This window comes from Acomys minous (assembly GCF_964271855.1).
Source record: "Acomys minous genome assembly, chromosome: 18".
Taxonomy (NCBI): domain Eukaryota; kingdom Metazoa; phylum Chordata; class Mammalia; order Rodentia; family Muridae; genus Acomys; species Acomys minous.
The window spans coordinates 47,131,508-47,155,280 of NC_140501.1; the positions used below are offsets into that span (position 1 = coordinate 47,131,508).

The window sequence follows — 23,773 nt, forward strand, 5'->3', positions numbered from 1 at the left end:
TCCTAAAACAGGCTTTTCCATATAATGATTTTGTGGCATTATCAGCTCACAAGAGGAGGCTTGCCCTGGAGCAGGAGATAAGGGGGCAATCTCTGGACCATTAGCTATCTATTTCTTCTCTTTCTTTTTGTTTTGTTTTTTCAAGACACGGTTTCTCTGTGTAGCCCTGACTGCCTTAGAACTCAATTTGTAGACCAGGCTGGACTTGATCTCACAGAGATCCACCTGCCTCTTCCTCCTGAGTGCTGGGATTAAAGTCCTGTACCACCACACCTGACTTTTTTTTTCAAAGCTATCTCTTGATCATGTAGAAGCAGGCCATTTTCTCGTACTTTACCTAGAAGTCAATTTTGAGTAAAGATAAAGATGAAAATAATGAGGGAGATTAACTGTATAGTTGTGGAATGGAGATGTCTTTACACACACTCACAGTGCTGCCAAGCAATGTTTCACTCCAATTAGAAACTCTTGAACATTTTCATAAAATACATGAAAAACAAGTCATAAACTAAGAAGATACTCACAGCCAGCTTAACCCACAGGAGTACCTAGAAAACTCAGATCTTACTAATTATTTTTAAAAGGCAACTCATATAGAAATAAGAAGATGAAGCCATGTACCAGGTAACAGACAATAAGAACAAGATAAGACTGTCCAGATTTTTAAGTCTGTTTTCCACCTAGCAGTGAGACTGAGTTGATAGAGCCTTGCATGCAGTGCTTGCTGGAAGAGGTGTAAATTAATAATAGGTCAGGGAAAGTGTTTGACACTGCCCTTCAAAAAATAAGAATTACATATCCTAGATCTAGCAGTTTTCGTCTGGGTACCTGGGTAGAGTAGAGCATCTTAAAGAAAGATGTGGCCCATGAGACCTACAGACACCTCCCCCCTTTAGAATCTAGTCTATCTCCACTTTTCTGGTGATATTAACAAGCCTCATGGATTAAATGCCCATTTATCAGAGACAGAGGAATTTATCTCTCAGACTAAGTATATCTTTGAGTCCCAGAACAGTTAAGCCAATGGTCTCTTAGATGAGGCAGTGTGCCCTGATGCCTCTGAAACCTCTTAGGCGTCGTCTGGGCATCGGATTGTGCCCAGGCCCATTTCATCCATTTTGGTCCTCATGCAAATGCATTCATACTGTATAGATACTCTAGGTCCAGGCCTTTGATGGTTTCAGTTACTGGGTCATGGGCTATATAAAAATGCTTTAGGTCTTTTCAGGTATTGTACCGTAGTCCAGCAAGCAATGTGTATGAGTTAGATATAATGAATTCTCTTAAGATACAATTCAGGTAATGACTTAAAATCCATCAGTGGCTACCCATTTCACTCACAGTAACAGACCCATGTGTCCTAACAGTGTCCTTCAAGGCCCAGGAGCGTATGTTTCCCTATTTCCTCTCCCTCAGGGACTTTGTACTGATGGTTCTCTCTATGAAAAATTATCTTTCCTCACTTACCCACGTGACTCTGTCTCACACTTAAAATCTTTGCTCAAAAGTGAAGCTGAGACTGAGCACTCTTTGCCAGGGAGCACCTCTGTTACCCTGCTCTATTTCTTAATCATATTATTTCCCACCTTCAACATGTTTTCAACATACATACTTGCAAACATACTGCCTCCAGACATGTATGACTTACTGCAATCTGATGGCTTTATTGTGTATTTAATTTTTTTTTTTTTTAATGCTGAGCATGGTGGCACAACCCTGCAATCCCCGCACTTAGGGAGGCAGAGGCAGGCCTCTGAGTTTAAGGCTAGCCTGGTCTACAAAGAGAGTTCCAGGACAGTCAGGACTGTTAGACAGAGAAAGAGAAACTCTGTCTCGAAAAAAAATTTTATAAGGGGAGTTTGTAGTGGCTTAATTAAATAGGAATGGCCTCTATAGATTTGTGTGTTTTAGTGCTTAGCCATAGAGAGTGGCGCTATCAGAAGGTGTGGCCAGTATGGTGGAGTCACCTCTGCTGCCTGCCGATCAGGATGTAGCTCCTTCTCCAGCACCATGTCTGCCTGTATACTGCCAAGCTACCTGCCATGACTGACTGTAATGGGTTAAACATCTGAAACTCTAAGCCAGATCCAATGAAATGTTCTCTTTTGTACGAGTTGCTGTGGTCATAGGGTCTCTTCACAGTGCTAAAACCCTAAGATAAGCGTGAGCTTGCCAAGGTGTGCATATGGGGTCAGAGCACAATTTGCAAGCATCTAGTTGTGTTCTTCTACCATGTGGACACTAGAGAGTGAATTGAGGTTGTCACGTGCTAACAGCAAGCACCTTTACCTGCTGCGCCATCTCTTCCAGTGTGAGATTTATCCTTGTTCCTTTACTGATCTGTCTATCCCAAATGCCTTGACAGTATCCAGCATGTGGCAAATGAACTTACAGAAGATAATACTATCTAATTGTTATACGCTGCAAAACTTAAGCAAATTAAATTGGTTGGATATAGGATTGTCTTCCTTTTCCTTAGATTTTTTTCCATGATACTGGAATCAGACCCATGACTTCGTACATTGTTAGGCCAGCTAGCTAATTACTCTGCCATTATTATGCTCCTCAACTAGAAAACCGTAAAGATGCGATTAAAGTCAAAATTGAGAGGAGCAGAAACATGAGTGGTCCAAAGTGACTTGGGGGAGTAGCTACAGAAGTATTACTGGGCCTCCTTTTTAATTTAGCTTGTTGTTGTTTAAGGAGGGCAGGCACTTCAGTGTGCTCAGTGGCTTGCATTGTTTCCCTTTTTGTGCATCAAATATTGCCTAACAGATTTTTATTCGATTTGAAAGGGAATATTAGGTCTGTTCATATTATTTTGGTAAGAGTAGCTGTGAAGCAGGATTGACACACATATGGATGCACAGACTGGCAGCATGCCAGTACAGGCCTGTACAGGACTGTGCCTGATAGGGTCCTAATGCTGAGAGAAGTGGACCCATGCCCCCCCCCCTAAGCTAGAAGCTAGCTCCAACTGATAACCACTTGAAAATGAAAAATTAGTTCTCTCCAACGTTTGAATGGGGATATAAAAAGGCAGGCCCCATGCCCAGCAGTAGATGGCCAACACGAAACAAACTCAGTGGTAACTTTGGAGGTTCTTTGTCTCATAATGGTAACACATGGATCCCTTAAAAAACAAACAAAACCTTAAATGTTCTTTATGCATATATTATGGATTCTGGTTTTTGTTTTTATGGGATTCTTATGTGTGTTAACATGTGTGTCTCTGTTTCTCTATTTTTTTCTTGAGCTCTTTTTCTTCAGGTCATTTTGTCCTATTCTGGTTTATTTGCTTTGTTTCATCTTATTTTTATTCCTTTAAGATGCCTGTCTGTTCTGAGGAAAGACAGAAGAAAGGGTGTGGACCCAGAATGGAGGGAAGGAGGGGAGATCTCAGAGGAGTTGGGTAGGAGAAACTGTAAGCCCACCAAGTTTTTATATGAAAAAAAATCCTTTTCCAACTTTTAATTTATTTTTAAAGAACACCAATCATCAAAGAGAGAAGGAGAGAGAGAGAGAGAGAGAGAGAGAGAGAGAGAGAGAGAGAGAGAGAGAGAAAGAGCTCTATCTAGGTGGTAGCACATACCTGTAATGCCAGGAGGCAGAGGTGGGTCTCTGTGAGTTCCAGGACAGCCAAAGCTACACAGAGAAACTGTCTCAAAAAGAAGAAGAAAAGATTAGCTGTGAGGAGTGGTGCCTGGGCGGCAGCATGGAGAACATAGGAAGCCTGTCTTCGTGGGAGGTTGGCGGTATGTGTGGTTTGTCTCCATTTTCACCTGTGTTTGTGTACTAGAGGAAGGATTCGAATGGCCATGCGGAAGGTGAAAACACAAGCAGTGTGACAGATGGTACAGAGTCGCAGTGGAGGATGAGGTCAGGGGAAGTAGGGAGCTTCAGTTAGTGATGGCATGTGCTCCTGAGCACAGGAAAACAGTAAGAGAGCTTGGTCAAGGTTTTTGAGAGAGTTCAGTGTCATGGTGAGAGAGCAGACAGGGGCTGGATGGTGACTTCTGAGAGTACAGAGCATCTCCACAGTCACTAGGAAATACAGGGAGGGGGTGATGTTAGTGGGCTCCTGAGAGGACTCCTGAGCAACTCTGGCAATTAAAAAACACACCAACCTGAATACAGTGCGATTTGGTTTCTATAGTGAGCCTGCGGGTCTCCTGGGAGGAGAAGTGGACAGAAGACGTGGAGGGGAAGGTCCAGCAGGCCGGCACAGAGGCGGGAGAAAGGCGGGAAAGGGAGTCTAGAGGGATGAAAGATGTGGTGGCCAGAGACCGAAACATGACTGTTTAAGGGTTCAGAGACGAGGTGTTGTAGTTGTAGGAAGTAAGTTCAAGATAGGCCTCTGAGCACAGCTTTACCAAACCCAGAATGAAGCAGGCGAGGGGACGGAAGTAGATCTGGGTCTCAGACACTGAAGCGGTTCTCTTGATAGGCAAGTGTTGGGGCAGAGGAAAAAACAAAACAAAACAAAACTTACCGTACTGTCAAAATATTCAACAAAGGAGGGCAGAGTGTAACAGTGAGAACAGGACAAGGAAGTAATCACACACGACACAACCTCAAGGGCAAAAGAAACATTGATAATGGAATAAGAGGTCAGCAGTTACCTTCTCCACTTTCCAGAAGTGTTTCTTCTCTGGAGTACCTTTATTTAGTCTTGTTGCTTGGGCAGTGTCCTGCCAGGTTTATTCTTTTTTTTTTTTTTTTTTTTTACCTTCGGGGGTGGTGGTGGAGGTGGAGGAGGAGGAGGAGGAAGAGGAGGAAGAGGAGGAAGAGGAAGACACTGGGCCTTTAAACAGGCCTGCATTTTAAAATGTGAGTATGTGGCAACCTGGCCCTTGCCTGTGTGTGCTTGACAAGTTCCTTAGCTGCTCTCAGCCTCAGCTTCTCTAGCATGATGCCTCTACTTGAGTGAACCAGCAGCTCAAATGTGGAAGCCCTGGCTGTGAGAGTCGGTGGTTGTAAGTAACAGTACGGGTGGGGTGACTGGCAGCTACTGAGCAGCAGCAAACACTGCGCTCACACCAGAGCTGTCTACCGTGATTCTCCCAACACTACTGTGAGGTTGACCTTTTTAACCTTTGCTAGGGAGACAGTTTCAAAGAAGAGGATTAAGTTGCCATGCTAGTAACCATTAGAGCTGATTTTAACAGCTAGTATCATCTAATAGCCAAATCCACCCCCACCCCCACCCCCGCACACACACCCTGTGCTTAGTACACAGGTCCAAGCCATTACCTGTGTGTATGGGTGAGCAGTTGATAAAGTTCCTCTGAATTTACATGGCATCGTATTTCAAAACAAAACAAAAACCTTAAGCCCCCCCCCTTTCTTATGAGGGAGTATTGGTCATTTTCCTGGTATCTATTTTTGGATAAGTATTATCTTATTTTATAAATAAAATCAAGAATACTATCCACTAGGAATCTTTCTTTAACGCCCAGAGCAAGTCTTATTTTTAAAATAATCTTTTAAAAGAAAGTAAACTGACAATAAAAGCAGGAACCTTCATCCGCTTTCAAGGAAAAGACAAAACAAGTCTTTCGGTTTAGGAACTTGTCATTCAAGTCTATTGGTGTGGGCAAGTCTCTGTGTGTTATAGACACTCCTTAAAGGTTAAGCACGAAATGCCCATAAATTATACACTCATATTTTAGATTAGGGCTTTGGAATTAATTTAACTCAAACTTTCTAAGTGAAGGCCAGCAGCAGGGCGAGTGAATAAAATCACACAAAAGGAGATAGTTTTCCATCGAAAGCGTCTCCGTGACGTTAATTTCTATGAGTGTTTACATTGGCTCTTAACAGGGAACGCGGTGCATTCAGGGAAGCAGCTGGAGGAGCCTTTTAAATCTTGTTTCAGCAGCTCCCAAGCAAGACCCTAAGGCGCTGTTTCCTCTCTCGGTGTTTCCCGGGCCACTGTAGGTCATGTGATCGTCGTCACGTGACTCGGTCAAAGGATCTTTTCCTCTTACCAGCTTTCAGGGAAAAAAAAAGCGAAACTGTTCTCCAATTAAAGCTGCTAACGTGTACTACGCCGCTTCCTTGTTGGGTTTTCTTGTTCGCTGCTGCTCCCGTAGAAACAAAATGAGTGGTAAGATTTGCCGTTTTTAAACATTCGCTTTTATTTTAAAGCATAGGAAGCCTTGCATTAACCTAAAGCCGCGTTGTGTTTTCAATGCCAAATCTGTTCGCTATAAAAACACTATAAATTGTTACGTGGTTATAAAAATTGTAGTCTATATGAGCTAGAGTGATTTTATATTTCACAGCATGTCCCATTCTGGCCTCTTGATTTTATTCGTGTCTTTTCTTTTAAGACTGATCTGAAAATTGGCATTAGATAATTTGGAAGCCATTGTGCACGCCGGCATTCAGCAGCCCGTTGCATATTTAATGTAAATGCTTGAACAAAATTGTAGTTTTGTTTTTTCTTTAAAAAAGAAAAAGAATTTCTTGAATATGAACGTAGATTAGCAAGGAAACAATAAGTTTAGTTTATGTTACTTGAAATTAGGTATTAAGTTATTGATGGTACTTTAAGAATTGGGGTGGGGTGCTTCTCAAATTTAAGGCAAATGACAAATAGAATTGTACCCTCTTTTGTAGGTTTTGCAGGTCTTTAATAATAACGCAGTCACTGTGCTTTGAGGTAGATTTTACCTGAAGCATGTAAATTCGTGTACCTACAGCTGTTGAGATGCAGCGTTGTTGTGCCAGGTGTGCGTTTCACTTTCCGCCTGTTACAGGTTTGGCTTCCTCCCTGGACACAGTCTGCTCTGCCGAATACAGACTTCAGATAGTTCCTGGTTAATCTCCCAAAGCTTCCTGAGTTACAAAGTATTGTTGGATTTAGGAAATAATCAAGCATTTTTGTTAATAAGTGGCAGGAGTTTTCAGCTTCGTTCTGTGACTGTAGACACAGGACAAGCAGAACAGCTGTCAGCATTGTGGGTCTGAATGTCACTACTGGTGTTTACTGTTTTTGTATTGGGGGTGTGGCAGGCTTGTGTTCTGTGTTGAATATATCACACCATTATTTTAGGTAAATGTATATAGTACAGATAAATCGCCTTTAAAAAATCTAACCATGTGGCATTTCTGCCTCATTAGAAAAATCTATTTAAGCTGGGCATGGTGGTCCATGCCTGTAATCCCAGCACTGGAGTGGGGCTGGGGGCTGGGAGAGGCCAACCTGGTCTACAAAGTGAGTCCAGAACAGCCAAGGCTACACAGAGAAACCCTGTTTTGAAAAACCAAAAAAAAAAAATAAATAAATAAAACCAAAAACAAAACCAAGCCCCCCAAAAGGAAAGAATCTACTTAAGTAGTTAAATGCTCACATCATAAAGGAGCCTTTTGTGCAAATAAATGGTGAATTATTTTTAGCAGCTATCAAAGTAAAATATGAACTGTTTTACATGTCTGTAATAAAGAGAGAGAGAGAGAGAGAGAGAGAGAGAGAGAGAGAGAGAGAGAGAGAGGGAGAGAGAGAGAGGCCACCCCACATAGCTTTGGGTGCTGCAACTGTGAGTGCCATCAGCTGGAAGTTACAACTCAAATAGCCACATAGGACCGAAACACCTGTTTTGATTAAAGAACAAATTCTGCTTTTGAAGATGCCTCTCTGCTTCCTTTCATTTCCACATCGCCTCCAACAGTTTCTCCAACTTTACTTTGCAGTGGGTGCAAAAAGCCATCGGTCTATACTTAGTACGCAGTCAGGGCTCAGTAAGTGTTAATTTCCTCCATTAAGAATAGAAATACCATTTTCAATAAACTCTGGTTTTCAGCCAAGTTTTACATTTTGTAAATAACATTTAAAGCAGTTCTTAGAATTCAGAAGGCACGTTTACTGTAAATTAGTTAATAAATAAAAATGAGCGTTAGTGTACAACTGTTCCCCATTCTCCAGAGAGCAGAAACGTGTTTTGAGTGAAGTCTTTCTGTGTAGAGATTTAAAGAGGTTCTCACAGTGTTATTTAGTAAATTTAAATTTACTTTTTAGAAATTTTTTTCTTTCTCTCATGTTTTTCAAGAATAAAAACAAAGGTACCCTTAATTTCCTTAGAGGCAAGACTTAATGACTCCGTATCAGTTACCAGCAGTGAGTAGCATTTCAGTGTTTGTGTGATGTGTATCCTGAGAAACAAAACTGTTGGGTTTTGTTTTGTTTTGTTTTTTTTAAGAATTCTAGCTCTATTACTTGGGCAAACTTAAGTTCCCTCTGTCTCCTTTTCTGTCTGGAAGATAGGTAATGATAAATACAGTTTCTTGATTAAATGATTATGAAGAAAAAAGATACATCAAAACCATGGTAAAGTGTTAGTGTTCATGGTTAAGGTAATATGGAGGGGGCTGGAGAGGTGGCTCTGGGTTTAAGAGCACGTGTTGCTCCTGCAGAGGGCCTGGGTTCATTTCCAGCACTCACCTGGTGGCCCACAGCCATCCACAGCTGCAGTTCCCAGGCATCCAGCACTCTGTCCTAACCTTCACAGGCACCAGACACACATGGTGGGCAAGCACATATGGAGGCAAAACACACACACACACACACAGAAAATAAGCATACATTAAGGTAATGTGCCTATGAACTTCGTGTATTTCGGAGCTATGATGTTACTTAGCTGTAGAGCACTTGCTAGGCAGGCCTGGGCAGTCCAGCTCTGGGCATTTACTGCATTTCTTCTGGACAAGAGTAGAGCCGACTCCTGGTAGACACACACACAGCGCACTGCAGAAGCCTGCGTTCCCTCTGCTTGCTTCCTAGTAACAATGCCAGCCCTTGTACCCCTCCCCCATCCTCCATCTCTTTTCCTTTTCCCCTTCTAGTTTTCCCTCCTTTTCTCCACATTTTCCTGCCTTCCTGTTTCTCTCTCTTTTTTCTCCTCTCCCTCCTCTCCCTCCCCTTTCTCTTCAGTTCCCCTTATTTGCCCTCATTTAGTACTTTGGAAGCCCATTTCCCTTTCCTCACTTCCCCCTATCACCCCAGGTGCCTTTGTCCTCCTCTCTCCCCCTCCCTCCAAAGGGTGGAATCCGGATTTGCTGGAATCCGCTTGCTTTTTAGTCCTGGTGGCCTGACCAGTGGTTACATTCACCTTGCCAACAGATTTTCTGCATATAAAAGGTACCCTCCCCCACAAGCATTTTTTCACCAGCTCTGTCCGGACAACTTTTCTTTTTAAGAATGGGTAGTTTCTCTTTTAAAAGAAAAAGGAGAAAGAAGGAAAGAAAAGAAAGAAGAAAAGATTGCTTTCAAATGATTACAGATGGGGGTATGTGGGACACTGCAATATAAACTCCTGGGTGAAAAGATGCAAACATGAAGTGTTTTTACTAAAAAGTTATTTAAAGCGAGTGAGGTTTTGTTCCAGAAAAAGCAAAACCTTCCAAGAGGGCTTATTTTATTTCCCAGAAAGGTGAAAAGAAAACAAGATTGTATTTATAAAGCTTATCTTGGGAATATGACACCATAAAAGTAAAAGACAGTTCCAGTGAAGTTCAAGTTTCTTGTTTAAAATGTCCGTGTGTTCAGGAACACTCAGCTTTTCTCAGGGTAAACGCACATGTATGCTCCTCTAGCTGTTGTTCTCCCCCCCCCCCCAGGACAGACAGGCCCACTCTGCACTGCACGTGGCCTCACCCCACAGAGCCCTTTAAGGAGCCTCACTACTCCCTCTTCTGTCTTTTTTGTTGGTTTGTGTGTGTGGTGGTGGTGTGGGTGGGGGTTCCTTTTCTTGTAGATTTTTTAAAATACAAAGTTCAGTTTGATTTTCCTACTTGCACAATCATTAGAGTAGCATGAGGTATTTGTACAGTAGATGTAATGTTTGCGATTATAAACCAGCTAGGCATTTCTGTTGGAGGGCCTGTGAATCTTAGGTACTGTGGGCTACCATAAGTATAAGCACTGGGCAGGTTTGAAACTGTAGATGCACTTAAAAGATAATCCATATACCTCATAATGTAAATGTTACCTAAAAACTTACTTATATATAATGACTTCTTTGTATAAAATGTTAAATAAAAACATAAAGTAAATGGTATATAAAAACTCGGTAATTGTAATTTTTTTCCGTGGTATACTATTACAGCCAGTGTTGGCTTCATGTTTAGCTGAGGTCAAGTAGTCCTATTGTTCTCCGCTTCGCCTTGCTAAGCACTGATGGATTATTGCATCATTTCTGTAACCCATTCAGGTCCTGCTCAGGTTCCAATGATGTCCCCAAATGGTTCCGTGCCTCCTATATATGTGCCTCCTGGATATGCCCCACAGGTACGCTTTTTGTGTTATATTTCTTTATGTGTGATCTAGTGATGTGACTCTCTTTGATGTTGATTCTGGTGAAAATATGCTGTTAAAGTTCTAGACATTATCCAGGAGTTTATCTGAACATTATCTGTAAGTCCATTTCAAATATTTTACTATATTTGCAAATGAGGGAAAAATATATTGGTAGTGCATGCTCGTCACTCAGAGTTGCCTTTGGGCATTAAATTCCAAAAGAAATTTTATAGTTTTGTGTCCTCGAACATGCAAATTGTGTAACTAAGTTAAGTTGCGTACACATAGCCTTTTAGATCATTGACTTTAAAGTAGTCCAGGACTGTGCTTCCAGCCTTGTTTCATAGAAAGGCTTGCGGGTACTGCAGTGATCATGTGGACGTATGTGGTGAATAGGCTTTGTTTTCATGTGTCCTTGCATAGACCAGGCTGACCTCAGACTTACAGTCCTGCCTCATCTCATGAGAGCTGGATTGCAGGTGCTTGACACTGCACCTACCTGCACCCCTGAGACTGAGGGGATCACTGCGATGCACATCAGAGCCCCTTCCTGCAGCCCTGCAGCTGAGATCCCCGCCCATGCACACCATAGCCTCACGCGAATATCCAACCTTGGACTTTATGAAGTATAGCTAGGTTGAATACACTGGCAAACAGAATTAAATGGTGTACCTGAGATGCCCAGTAGTTTCCACTGCTGAGCTTTCGTTGTGGTCTGTGCTCATTGCATCAAATCCCTACTAAGGATTACTCACATTCTCTTCCTAACCAAATCTGCACCTAAGTGCTCTTTAAGCCCTGTCTTGCTTCCTCCCTGGCTGTAGGAGAGTATCAATAGGCTGTTGTGGTAGATTTCTTGCTTAGTTTGTAAAACGTGCCTCTGTGTGACTGCAAAAATTAGTATGGGGAGGAGAGAAGTTGCTGGAATAAACAGCCAGAAAAGCTGGGTCCTTTTCCTTTATCTCAAACCTTTGTTGGCTGTTGGGTTTGGGGCGTATCGGCTTTCTTGACTCTTGGTGCCCTCCTTGTAGTGAGATGCAGACACATGAGAGTGGATATTTTGAAAGTCCCCTGCAGTGGCCACTATCACTGCTTTAATGCACTGGGCCTTCATCTACTACAGCTCACATCCTACTTCCAGGTTGGCTGTCACTGCTCGCTGCTGTGTTGCAGACCTAAGCACTTTTTTTCCCTGCTCAGTCTCTGTGGCCTTTAAAAATTAGAAAGCATTGATGTGATTTATTCTATGTTTTGTTGACATAACGTCTTTTCTTTTCCTTCTGTCTGTTGTTCTTTCTCAGAACTTTGTTCATCTCAAGCGTGATTCAGTTCAAACATTTGCTGAGTGCTCTCGTTGCCAAACTGGGTTACATGCTGCTGACGTAAAGAGGAGTGAGCACTTATTCTGGTTACAGGGCATTCATGTCGAGGCTGTTGTTTGTATTTTGTTGGTCGTGGGAGTGGTTGTTTAATTGGGGTTTGGCTTTGGCTTACTGTTTGAGACAGGGTCTCACTGTATAGCCTAAACTGGCCTGGAGTTCATGAGCCCCTTGCTTCAGCTCCCCAGTGTTGGAATTGAAGGAATGAGTCCCTGTGCTAGGCCTGTGCCCTGTCATACAGTACTTCTGTTTTTATGACAAACCCTCAACCTGGCATACCATATGTGCTTATCACAGTTTGTTAATTAATTTTCTTTCTTAGGAAGGTGATGTTTAGCAGTCTTATATATAACAGTTTTCTACAGCTGTGTAGTGGTACACATCAGTCATCCTTGAGAATGAAAGAGGCAAGACTCTACCTCCCTCTGAAGGTTACAAAATGTTTGTAGGAAAAAGCAAGCAAAAAGCACAGTCAGTGGACAAGTCAGGGTATTGAAAGGAGAGCGAAGGCAAAAGTGAACATAGAGTAGAGTTGGGTTGTGTGTTGTAAAACATGGTGGAGCAAGGCACAGGGAAGGTGTTAGTTATTTAAGCAGATTCTAAAGAAAGGTAGGCATTTGTCTTCTCTTTATCTGGTGAAAATGGATTATAGAAACAAACTGCCAGTGGCCTAAAATGAGGGTGTATCCTATGCCTAGGAACAGTGCGGAGGCTAGTAGAGCTTTAAAAAATGGAGTCAGGCCAACCATAAATAGTCAGAAGTCAGTCTACTGTCTCTAGATTGAGGGCCTAACTCTAGACCAGAAAGAAGCACGATGACGCCTCGGAGCACCTCTCTGGCCTTTTGCTTCTGTGAGCTTGCCCACTGGATGCAGGATCAGTTTCTTAGTCTGTAGTTCGCCTTGCAAACTTAGTACTAGCCTGTAGTTCCCTTGGTACTTGCAACAATACAGCATTTTTGCACGACCTCTAGTACTCACTTTTTTCCCTTCGCAACTTTAATATTGTAAAGTGCTTATTTAGAGAATGTTAATTCCCTCATTTGTAAAAATTTTGTCAATCTTTCAATATCTATTTTTGTCAATCTTTCAAGCTTTATATTCAGTTATTTGTACTGGTTTTCTATTATTTCCACAGGGTCTTAGGTTCCTTGGAGTTAGGAGCTGCCTTTTAATTAATTTCACAGTCTTATACTTAGATACAGTAGGTGTCTCACGGGTATTTGTCAAATAAATTGGTAAATTTTAATCAAAATCTTTGTGTGAAGCTAGTGCATTTATTACTAATACCTTAATTTAAAAATCAAGGTTGTCTCTAGGAAATTTATGAGTTTGAAGTATATGAGATAATCCAAAGACAAAAATTCAGTCTTTTGAATTATCCTAAGTATATAGTAAGACAGTATTCTCCGGTTCTCATTATCCCCAATTAACATGTCCCTGGTGTGTTATCATTTTTAATACTAGCAAACACTAATAAGATCCACATTGTACTCACAGCTAAGCATGTGGCACATGAGCACAGTGCTAGCAAATCAAGAAGCTAGGAGTAGAAGGAAGGACTGAGGCCCTTGTGTGGCTGTAAGAAAGCGCAGGCTGTTTAGAGTGGTAGGAATGAAGTGGCACACGCATTAATAACCAGACTAGTCTCCTTTTAGCATTTTACACTGTGAGCAGCCTCAGTTGTTAGATTCCTAGTCTGTTTGTCCTTAAAAAGCAGGAAGAAAGCCTCACACTAGACCAGCTGTTTAGAAAAGATGCTTTGTTGTCAGTAAGCCAAAACCATGTACCTTTCTTATTGCTAAGCTCTGGAGCCTGCCCTTTCATGTTAGGTGTAATAACAGGTTGTTAGTGCTCCTTAACAGGAAAGGGAAGGTTGTAAGAGACAATGTACAACTTAGAGACAGAATATTTAAATATTGTTGTAAAATATAACTATTCTAGTGATGAAGCTAATGACTTACTAAAGTTTTATAAAATACCTGAATGGAACTTTTGGATGACAACATCAAAATTTTTCCTTGGGTTAGGAGATGGCTTAATGGTCAGGGCGCCTGCTGGCAAGCCTGAGGACCATAGTTCAAATCCCTAGTGCCTAAATAAATAAATTCATAAGGAGGGGTGAGCATTTGAAAGACAGACAGAAGATCCCCAGGGCAAACTGAGTAGCTAGACCAATGGAATTGGAGAACACTAGCTTCAGTGAAAGATTTTTGCCTTAGTAAATAGACTGGGCATCTATCTGCTAAGGAAGTCCTCTCGTGTCAGCCACTGGCCTCCACATGCACATGGTCTTCTTGAGCCAGACATTGTGGCCCATATCTAATTCGGAGCTTGTTCAGAGCTAGTCTGGGATATAAAACAGACCTCCCTTAGTTGATAGTGCTTTTGTTTGTTTTAGTGGCGTGGGGATGGTTGTTCAGATGAGAGGGTTGCTGTAGGATTGGAGATTTTCTAAAGTGGGGGAAATGCCCATGTTAGCTTAGTTACCAGTTTCAGGTTACTCCTTTTAAGTGGTGCTTGCTGTTTCAGGTGACATTCTGTCAGCACCCTGTAGTGAAGCAGAGAATTCTTCAGAGCGTCCACATCCTGGCTGGTCCCAGTGCTGCCCTTGGAAAGCAGCCCACTGGGAAGAGAGAGCAGGGGTCTGGAAAGACTAGAAAGAGATGAGGACCAGAGGGCGGAGGTTATGCTGACTGGCTGACGCACATGCGGGTGTATGTGTGTGTGTGTGTGTGTGTGTGTGTGTGTATTAGTAAGTAGTAGTTCAAAACTTAAAGGGTTGCCAAGCCTGGGGCAGACACAAAGATTGGAGGGTGTCATCCCTAAGAGCCTAAGAGTCAGTATGGTGATGAGAAGAGAAGGAGAAATGAACTTTCTAGTGGGATGTTTATGTTTCCATATCATTTCTTCCCAAAGTCCAGTACTGTTTCCAAGTACTCAGGTGAAAAAAGCAAAACGGATTTACCTTAGACTTTTGTTGTGGTTAGGAGGGCACATATACAGTAGAAAATGCCAAATACTGAACACAACCTTTCTGTCTTCAGTAGAGGAAAATAGGGCTTTGCGTAATTAGCAATAGATGGAATCTGTGGCTAAGGAATTGTTGTCTGGGTTCTAATTTTAACAGACTAACTTACTGCTTTTACTTTATTCCTCATGGCCAGAGTACCAGCTGATATGAAACCATTGTCTGGATGCTGGCTGTTTCTTAGCATCTAGGCCTTTGGAGACCTGAGGTGGTTTTGAGGTCTCCTAGCCTAGGCTCTTAGGTTATAGCTGCCTAACTCATTCCTTGAAGTGCTGAAGTGCTCTGTTCTTTCAGTTCTGGTCCAGCTCTTTGTTGTTTTGTGTTGGTTTTTGGTTTGGTTTGATTTGATTTCTGTTTTCCAGTGTCATTTCTTGTGTTTTGTTTTTGTAACTGTGGCAAAACACATATAGTATATATTTTACCAACTCAGCCATTTTTTTAGGTGTTCGGACTCGATGGCACCAAATATGTTCACATTCCATCATTCAACCACAGAACTCCTCACATTGATTAAAACTAAAGTTGCAAACCTATTTAGCAATAAGTCCCCATTCTCCTCAGCTTATCCTCTGCTTTAGTAAGAACATGGCATTAGGAGCCAAACTGCTCGCTGGGCAATTTATTTAGCATCCCTATGCTTTGATTTCTCCATCTGAAACTAAAGATAATTGTATCTAATTTACAGTATTGTTACAAGAAATAATTTATAATGAACACGTTGTGGCGTGACGAATATTACAGAGGTGGCTTAGATGAGTGTGATAGGAATTATAGGGAGGGGACACAACTAAGGCTGTGGTGGCCTGGCAAGGGGCGTTCCAGAGGCAGTCGGGACCAGCCAACCCTCCCAGTCCCCATCTGCTGACATCTACCTACATTCGCATGAGGCTTGAACTGCTTGCTCATCTGTAAGGGATGAGCTAAGCATCCCTACTAGAGCATTAGAGCCACCCACCCGCTCCAGCCTGCTGCAAGGCACTGTCCTCGTGCCCTTCCCTGGCACACCAGTGACTTCCTCTGCTGGATCTTACTCAACTAGCATGTCTGCGTGTTGAGTTGCTCGCGCCTAAAACAGTGAAGAACAAATCAAGTGTCTCCAGCCCCGCTCTTCTTGCCAGCCATAACCCTGCTTCTGTGTCCGCGTTGCAAGGCTTTCCAATACTGTGCTGTTAGCTCCAGTTCTTCTCTCCACTTTCCCTTTAAAACTCGCCCCCAGCCACTGTTGCCTCTCATTTGCCCAACACTGTTCTCATGGGTCACACGTACAACCCATTAGCTAAGCCAGCGGCCTTTTCCCCTCCCTCTACCCAGCCTAGTAGCTTTAGACACAGTTGAGCCTTCCTCCTTGACACAGTTCACCAAACTTCCAAACTTCACAAAGGAATGTGGTTTCCTCCTCCAGCACAGGCTGCCCTTTGATCTTTCTGGAATGGCAAACCGGTTCTTATCGGTCTACTAATTTCCACTTAGATGTTTTAGAAATATATAAAACTCTCACCTCTGGATCCTTAAACTAAATGCTCAGTCCCATAACCACTCATCTTGTTCTGCCCCCTCCCCAGTTAGTGGAGCACAGTCATACAGCCTTTTTTTTTTTCTTTCTTCTTCTTCTTCTTTTTTTTTTTTTTTTTGGTTTTTCGAGACAGGGTTTCTCTGTGTAGCCTTGGCTGTCATGGACCCGCTTTGTAGACCAGGCTGGCCTCGAACTCACAGCGATCCACCTGCCTCTCCCTCCCGAGTGCTGGGATTATAGGCGTGCGCCACCACGCCCGGCTCTTTTTTTTTTTTTGTAGTTAGCCTTTTCTTTATTCTTTTTCATTAATTTACTATACATCCCAATCACAGTCTTGTCAAAAATGTTTTCTTTATTAATTTATCCACTTTACAACCCTCCTCCCCTCCTAGTCCCACACACATGGGAACAGACATGCATTACACACACACACACACACACACACACACACACACACGAAGAGGGAAAAGGTAATTGGAGCAATGGTGAGAACTATACATCTCTTCAGCGCTAGCTGGCTTCTGGGGATTGCGAATCACAGTGCTAAGGGTGAACATGCTGTTGTGGCAGATACTGGGGTCGAGTTTACTTAGTCTGTTTCCAGCTCTCCCTAATGCCCCTTCTCTTAGGATCTAGGCTGAAAAAGCTGTAAGCCACTGCCGACTCCTTCGGGCTGGCTTCTAGATACAGCTCGGTTTCTGTGTGCTATACATGATGGACATTTGCCTGAAGATTTGAGGCATTCGTTTCACTGGAAGCAGGATATTGGTGCAGACCCAGCAGCACAGAGGAACAACATGTGTTGTGTAATATATATGCTAAATATATTACATGTAAACAGTGAATTCATTTGCTATTCTAGCCAGCTGTAGAGGAGTCGTATCACACTTGAGTAGATCAGTCTTTAACCCAGACTTTAATCAAGTCTCTGTAACTTAGGTTGAACTGTATCCAAATAAATGCCATCCTTACTAAACAAATACTTAGATACAAAGCTTGTTATCCTTAAATATAAAAGGACTTGTCTTTAAAATAGTACTTTTGTATAATAAGTTTCTCTTTTCCTGAAATGTTGGGTATGTCATTAACCACTTCTTGTAGAGGGATTTCTGATTTTGAGATTAAAAGTTCTATATCTTTTAGACATTACTGTGTGTCCGAAAGCCCTCACATTCCTAAAGGTCTTGTGAGGTCCAGAGAGGAGTTACGATTTTGTTAAAAATTGATTCTCAGAGTTAGGACTTTGGAATGTGAAGATACAGAGTGGGGAGCATGCATCCATTTGTTTGTTTGTTTATGTACTTATGTATGTGTGTACTTACTTATTTATTCATTCATTAATTCAATCTTGGTTTCTTACTTTCTTCAAACAGAATATTATTTTGTAGACCAGGCTAGCCTGGAGCTCTGTGATCTGTTGCCTCAGCCTCTGGGTACTGAGATTTCAGGTACCCAGCACCAAAACATGCTAGGTTCCAAAAAAGGGAAAGTATAATTTTGAGTCCCATGCCACAGATACATTTATTAACCTGGACCTAAGATAAGATATCTGGTGCACTTTCGTCTTCCTACAATTTGGGGTGTTTTTTTTTTTGTTTTTTTGTTTTTTTGCTTGTTTGTTTGTGTTTGAAACAGGCTTTCTCTATGTAATAGCCCTGCCTATCCTGGACTTATTTTGTAGACCAGGCTGGCCTCAAACTCACAGAGATATCCACCTGCCTCTGCCTCTAGAGTGCCAGGATTAAAGGCATGTGCCACCAACTTGGCTCTGCAACTTATTTTTTATCCACATGATATAGAAAAGGAAATTCTTGACCTCATTAATACTCAAACCACCAAATGCATGTAATGCATAAACTAAATACACAGTATCACAGCTCAGTGCTCATTCATCGTGCAGCCACTCCCTTCAGTGTTTTTAGGTCGACACTAGACAGCGCTCACATTGTGTGGCAAGAACTACTTGGTTGTTGAATGCTGATTTAGTACCTAATGTGTTGAGTAAATTCTTTCTGTGGTCCTTTGAGTCCTAATAGTCCACAAGGTCTTCCTCTAGTACATTTGAAGAGTCCCTTACTTCCTTAGAAGAGACTTGTGACCTGTCGTTCCTTTTGTAGGTTATTGAAGACAATGGTGTTCGGAGAGTCGTTGTGGTTCCACAGTCACCGGAGTTTCATCCTGGTGGCCACGCAGTTATCCATCGCTCCCCACATCCTCCTCTGCCTGGTTTCATTCCTGTTCCAACCATGATGGCCCCTCCACCACGCCATATGTACTCACCAGTGACTGGAGCTGGAGACATGGCAACACAGTACATGCCACAGTATCAGTCTTCACAAGTGTATGCAGATGTAGGTAAGGTAACTCAGAACGTCCCTACCTCATTGAGGAGGTTGTCCCTTACTTGGATCTAAGAGATGCTCACTTCCTGTCATATACAGGACACAACACATGATAATGATAGCACAATGGGTTTCTGTTCCCCAAGCACTATTTAGGAACTTTGTTTTTGTGATGCAACAGGTCTTTAGCAAACAGTTAAGTAAATCTTACATCACACAGAGTCTTTAGTAGGTTCATGATAGACAACAGGTCTCTGAGAAAATTTATAGCAATTTTTTAAACTTTCAGATTTTTAAACTTTGAAGGCTGTTCTCCTACTACAAAAAGTTCCTGGATTCTTTGAGGAATTGACAAGTCTAAAGTGAGCTGTAACCCTTGCCTTCAGTTAATTTCTAAAAAAGACAAGAAAGACACACACACACACACACACACACACACACACACACACACAGGATAATAATCTTTGCTGTAGGTTTAAACACCATTATACTTGTAACTCCAGTTTTGTATATTCTTCGAGAATCTCCTTTTAGCCCCAGACTTGTATCTCTTCCTGCCTTTCTGATACTCCTTCCTGTTCTGTTGCCCAAACATATTTACATCAGCCTCAATTTAAATAAAAACCATGCAGCACAGTTCATAAGTAGTAAGTGAGAATGTGCAGAGCTCCAACTCCGAGCTGTGAGGGAAAGCGAAGGGTGTAACACACACACACTGCTGAGGAAATGGTGGAAGACAAGGGTCCATCACATGCCAGACTCTACCAAGCTGAGAGTGCTGGCTTTCTGGTCAGTTCTGCTCCCTTTCCCTTCACATGAGGCTTCCCAGGATGGGACCTGATGAAACGTTTGTTAGCCATACCGTCACTGAGCTGGAACTTCACTGTATACTGTACTTACGCATACATTAACTCATGTCATCCCAGGAACATTCCCGAAATACAGACAGGCGCTGGGCTTCAGAAAGATTGGTCTCTAAAGGTCACGTTAATTAGCTGCTAGGGTTTTCATTCTCTCAGATCTACTTCGGTACTGCATAGTCTTTATTTTCCCCATGCTTGCTCTTATCTTGAATAGTAGATGAAATGTAAATGCATCTCAGTAACCAAACTAAATTTTAGAAATGGGTACTAATTATGGTTCTTCAGTATTTTTATAACTCATATAACATTAGCTATGTTTTAACTGTGTATATCAGTCGACCTTCCTGTTTACTGGGCTGTACAAAGAGTAGAATTTATATATATATATAATATTATGTTATATATATATATAAAATCTTGTGTGTGAGTGCATACGTGCATGTAAAGTACCCAAGGTTTAAACATTTCAGGTAAAGGATAACACCTTGGGTATTTTACATGCACTCATATACTGATATCTTAGGAATGAGATCTAAGGAATTATAACACAATTAATTTAGACACGTACCCTGATGATAATTTTCATATAATATTTAGTAATATTGCACATCACATCACCATTTAGGTATGGAGTTTCCTATTTGTGTTATATCAGCACTCACGGTTCCAGACTTGGGAACATTGCGGATTTCAGATTCTTAGATTAGGGACTTGTACTTCTAAGTCATGTCTAGCATCCCAGAAAGAAGCCTTACACCTGTCAGTAGCCTGTCCTGGTTTCTTCTTTTGCCCCTGGCCCTTCATCTACTTTTCGTCTCTGTGGTTTTGCCTGTTCCAGGATTTTCACTGACACATGTATAGCAGTGTTTGTACAGCATTTAAAATGTTCATGTTAAGATGTGATATTTTCTGCCTGCGTTTTTAACGTAAGGTATGTCTGTGTTGTGACATGAGGTAGCATTTCATAATTTTAGACTTGGTGCATATGCATGCCACATGTTGTCCATCCATTCATTAGTTGGTGACATTTGATACTTTCACTGTTTATCTGTGAGGGATGCTGTTGCAAACACTGTATACAGCCTCTCTGCTGCACATTTCACACTTCTGAATAGAGGGGCTGGGGCATATGTGAATAGCAATTGCCGTACTGTTTCTTCACTGGTCCACCATTTTCTCTCCCTACCAGCAGTGTTTAAGGGTTCCAGTTTTTCCACACCCTTGCTTAAATGTACTATCTTTTATAAGCATATTGTTGCCTGTGAATTTTATCTCATTTTTTTGTTTTGATATCCTTTTCTGTATTTTGTTGATGCTCATTGGCCATTTGCATATTCATTCCTTAATAGAATTGACGTTTTATTGTCTGTTTTATGGATAGTCTGGCTACAAGTCTTTCATCAAATCCATGGTTTGCAGGTATTTCCCCCCATACTGCCTTTCCCTGTGGTATCCCTTGGTAGAGAAAAGGTCCTAATTTCGATAAAATCCCATTTTGTTTGATTTGTGTTTTTTATCTCTCATCCAAAAAAGTATTACCAAATCCAACATCATGCAAATACACTCCTTTGTGTCTTTCTCAGAGTTTTGTAGTTGCAGCTCCACCTTGGGGAGTATTTGATTCATATGTAATATAATATAAAGTGCCACACTTATTCTTTGATGAAAAATATCCAGTATCTGATTATATTCTGTATATCCTTATTTCAAGAATATTGAACTAATTTTTGTAAAGCATTGGTACATTAAAATTGTTTTCTTTACTGGGACTTGATAGACTTTTCTCTTAAGTATTTTCTTCTACATATTTCAAATATAAAAGTAAAAAATGAATTTAACAGTCCAATTAATTTATTTGCTAACTCCTATAGCTTTCTCAGCTATGATTTCCTATTTTAGAATCATAATTTAGACTGGTGATATTCCTTTTACCTTTCCTATATAATTGAGATTGAAAGGAGGTTGGAAAGTAATAGCTTACAGTACAGTGAAGGAAGATCTGTGACTGGGTCAGCCTGATTTCATTATTCCTGGCCCAGGAGACCACTGTACTGTTTCTCTGCAGAGAGATAGCTGGGAAAAGGGGGAAAGATGAAACATCTGTGCTAATGATCATAGAGCCTTAAACAAGTCACAAAGCTTGATTCTCTTACTGGAGATACAGAAATAGCTTTGTAAATATTTTATATATTCATAATATTTTATATAAAACAATAGGCTGCTACTGTACTTTTGTTATGGCATGGACTCATCTGAGGAATGTGATACTTTTAATAACACTTGTGTTTTATTTCTTCTAGATGCCCACTCTACACATGGCAGGTCCAACTTTAGAGATGAAAGATCTAGTAAAACATATGAACGTTTGCAGAAAAAATTAAAGGATCGCCAAGGCACACAGAAAGATAAAATGAGCAGTCCGCCGCCATCACCTCAGAAATGCCCTTCTCCCATAAGTGAACACAATGGACTCATAAAGGGGCAGAATGCCGGTGGTCTGAACACGGGAGCGGCAAGAAATAAGTCGGGGCGAGGGAAAGGTTGTACGCAAATTGATCCAGAAGTAGAAGGTAACTCTTGACCCAAGACTCTCTGATAACTTCATCATTTAAACTGCTAAAAGTATATCCTCTCTTTTGACTGCATCATCCTAACCAACATAAATTCATAGCCTAGCACTTCCCCAACTGTGAGAAGTACTTTATAACCTTAATAATTGCTAGACAGCTGCTTTGTCTCGATTGAGTAATTTTACATTTTCATAAATGTTCCTAGTTGAGAAGTTTCATTGGCTAGGAAAGCTAACCAAGATGCCATTTCTTCTCTTTCTGGTTCTTTGATAAGGCTGTCTTGCCTTTTACTTTCCCAGCCTCTTCCCATATGCATACACAATAACTAGTTATGTCATTAACCAGTCCTGTCTGCGTGTGCCATGGTTAGAATATAGTATTCTCCTTCCCTTTGCTTCAGAAGTTTTCCTTTTCCTTTGGAGCCTTCCCTTAACATGTTTCTGTCACCATATGAACTCTGAATGCTACTTTTTAATGTGTAGTAGACTTGGATCTCTATAGTCTGGATCCAGGCTAGGTTAACAATAGCCTGTCTTTCCTGTGTCTAGATACCCAGGTACCCTTACTGTAATGCTAAGCCTCTCACTGGCTCCTATCTTAATTTCCATAGATTTCTTTGATACTATTACCTGTTTTAACTTCTAAAGGTATACCACACAGTACTTTAAGTTCCATCAGTGTGCCTGTAAGACAGACTAACATGCCTTTCACAAACACTAACACCATAAGTCTTTCAGTCCTTGAATGTTCTTACCTAAAATGGTACTCCTGGTTCTTATTGTGTAGAATTATCAAGAGATGCAGCTGACTAATGTGACGGCAGCCAGAATGCTTCCAGCTCACCTTCATCTTCCCTAACATTTTCATCCCTCGCGTTTTAAACAATGCTTTAATGGCTTCATGTTTTGTGTGTTAACATTTACTAAACGTTCTCCGGTTGTTGAAAGTGTCTGAATATCCTTTTCTGCGCTGATGTCCCCAGGAGGCTGGGCTAAAGGTTTTTGTTGTTGTTGTTGTTTGTTTGTTTGTTTTTTGTTTTCTTTTGAATGTCAGTGGTTGCTATGAATGCGAACAGTAGTTACTTCTATTGGGAAACCATGGTTAAATACTTGGTTCACCAATTAAAGCCAGCTGTGGTGATACATGACCACAAGCCCAGCACTGGGAAAACTGAGGCAGGAGAGTTGGAAGTTCCAGGCCATCTTAGACTATACACTGAAATCAAAAGAAAAAAATGAAAAAGATGGGGTGAGGATGGCATAGAAGCTTACCAGAGGAGAGAGGGGTTTTTACCATTACAAAAGAAATGGTATAAGAAAAGCCACTGTTCAGGTGGCTGCGTACATGCACACATACATGCACACAACACACACGCACACAGTGTAAGTGGTGGTAATGGGTAAAATAGACACGGAAGCAGATGAGCGGTGAAGGGCTACGGTGGGCTGTGAGGGAGTCAGGGTAAAAACTAGGAAGCAGGAGAGGAAGAGAACTTTGCATTTAAGGTTTTTGTTTGTTTTTGTTTTAAGAAAAAGATGAAGAAACTAAAGCATTTGAAGCATTTCTTTCCAACATAGTCAAACCAGTGGTGAGTATCTCATGTATTTTTCTTACTATTTAGTATATTCATGTAGACTTTTGTCACTTTCATTCAGGCTTTTGTGTTATCTTCATAGAAATGTGAGACCAATGTATGCTCATCATGGAGTGAATGTTGTAAAAGAGGAGCCCTTCCTTAGCAAAGTGTGATTGAGACGAGGAGGGCACGAGGATGTC

At 41.4% G+C, this 23,773-nt stretch overlaps 1 protein-coding gene across 5 annotated transcripts in view; it reads left to right on the plus strand.

The window, feature by feature from the left end:
- FNDC3A (fibronectin type III domain containing 3A) overlaps positions 1-23,773 on the plus strand; it is a 156,172-nt gene that overhangs the window by 99,857 nt on the left and 32,542 nt on the right. For 4 of the 5 annotated variants that reach the window (XM_084767822.1, XM_084767821.1, XM_084767820.1 and 1 more), the window contains exons 4-7: positions 10,215-10,291; positions 18,340-18,577; positions 21,728-21,997; positions 23,527-23,585. In XM_084767822.1, the coding sequence (XP_084623948.1) occupies positions 10,215-10,291; positions 18,340-18,577; positions 21,728-21,997; positions 23,527-23,585 (644 nt within the window). Of the gene's footprint in view, positions 1-5,930; positions 6,110-10,214; positions 10,292-18,339; positions 18,578-21,727; positions 21,998-23,526; positions 23,586-23,773 lie in introns of those variants that run through there. The other variant, XM_084767823.1, reaches the window with a different exon arrangement.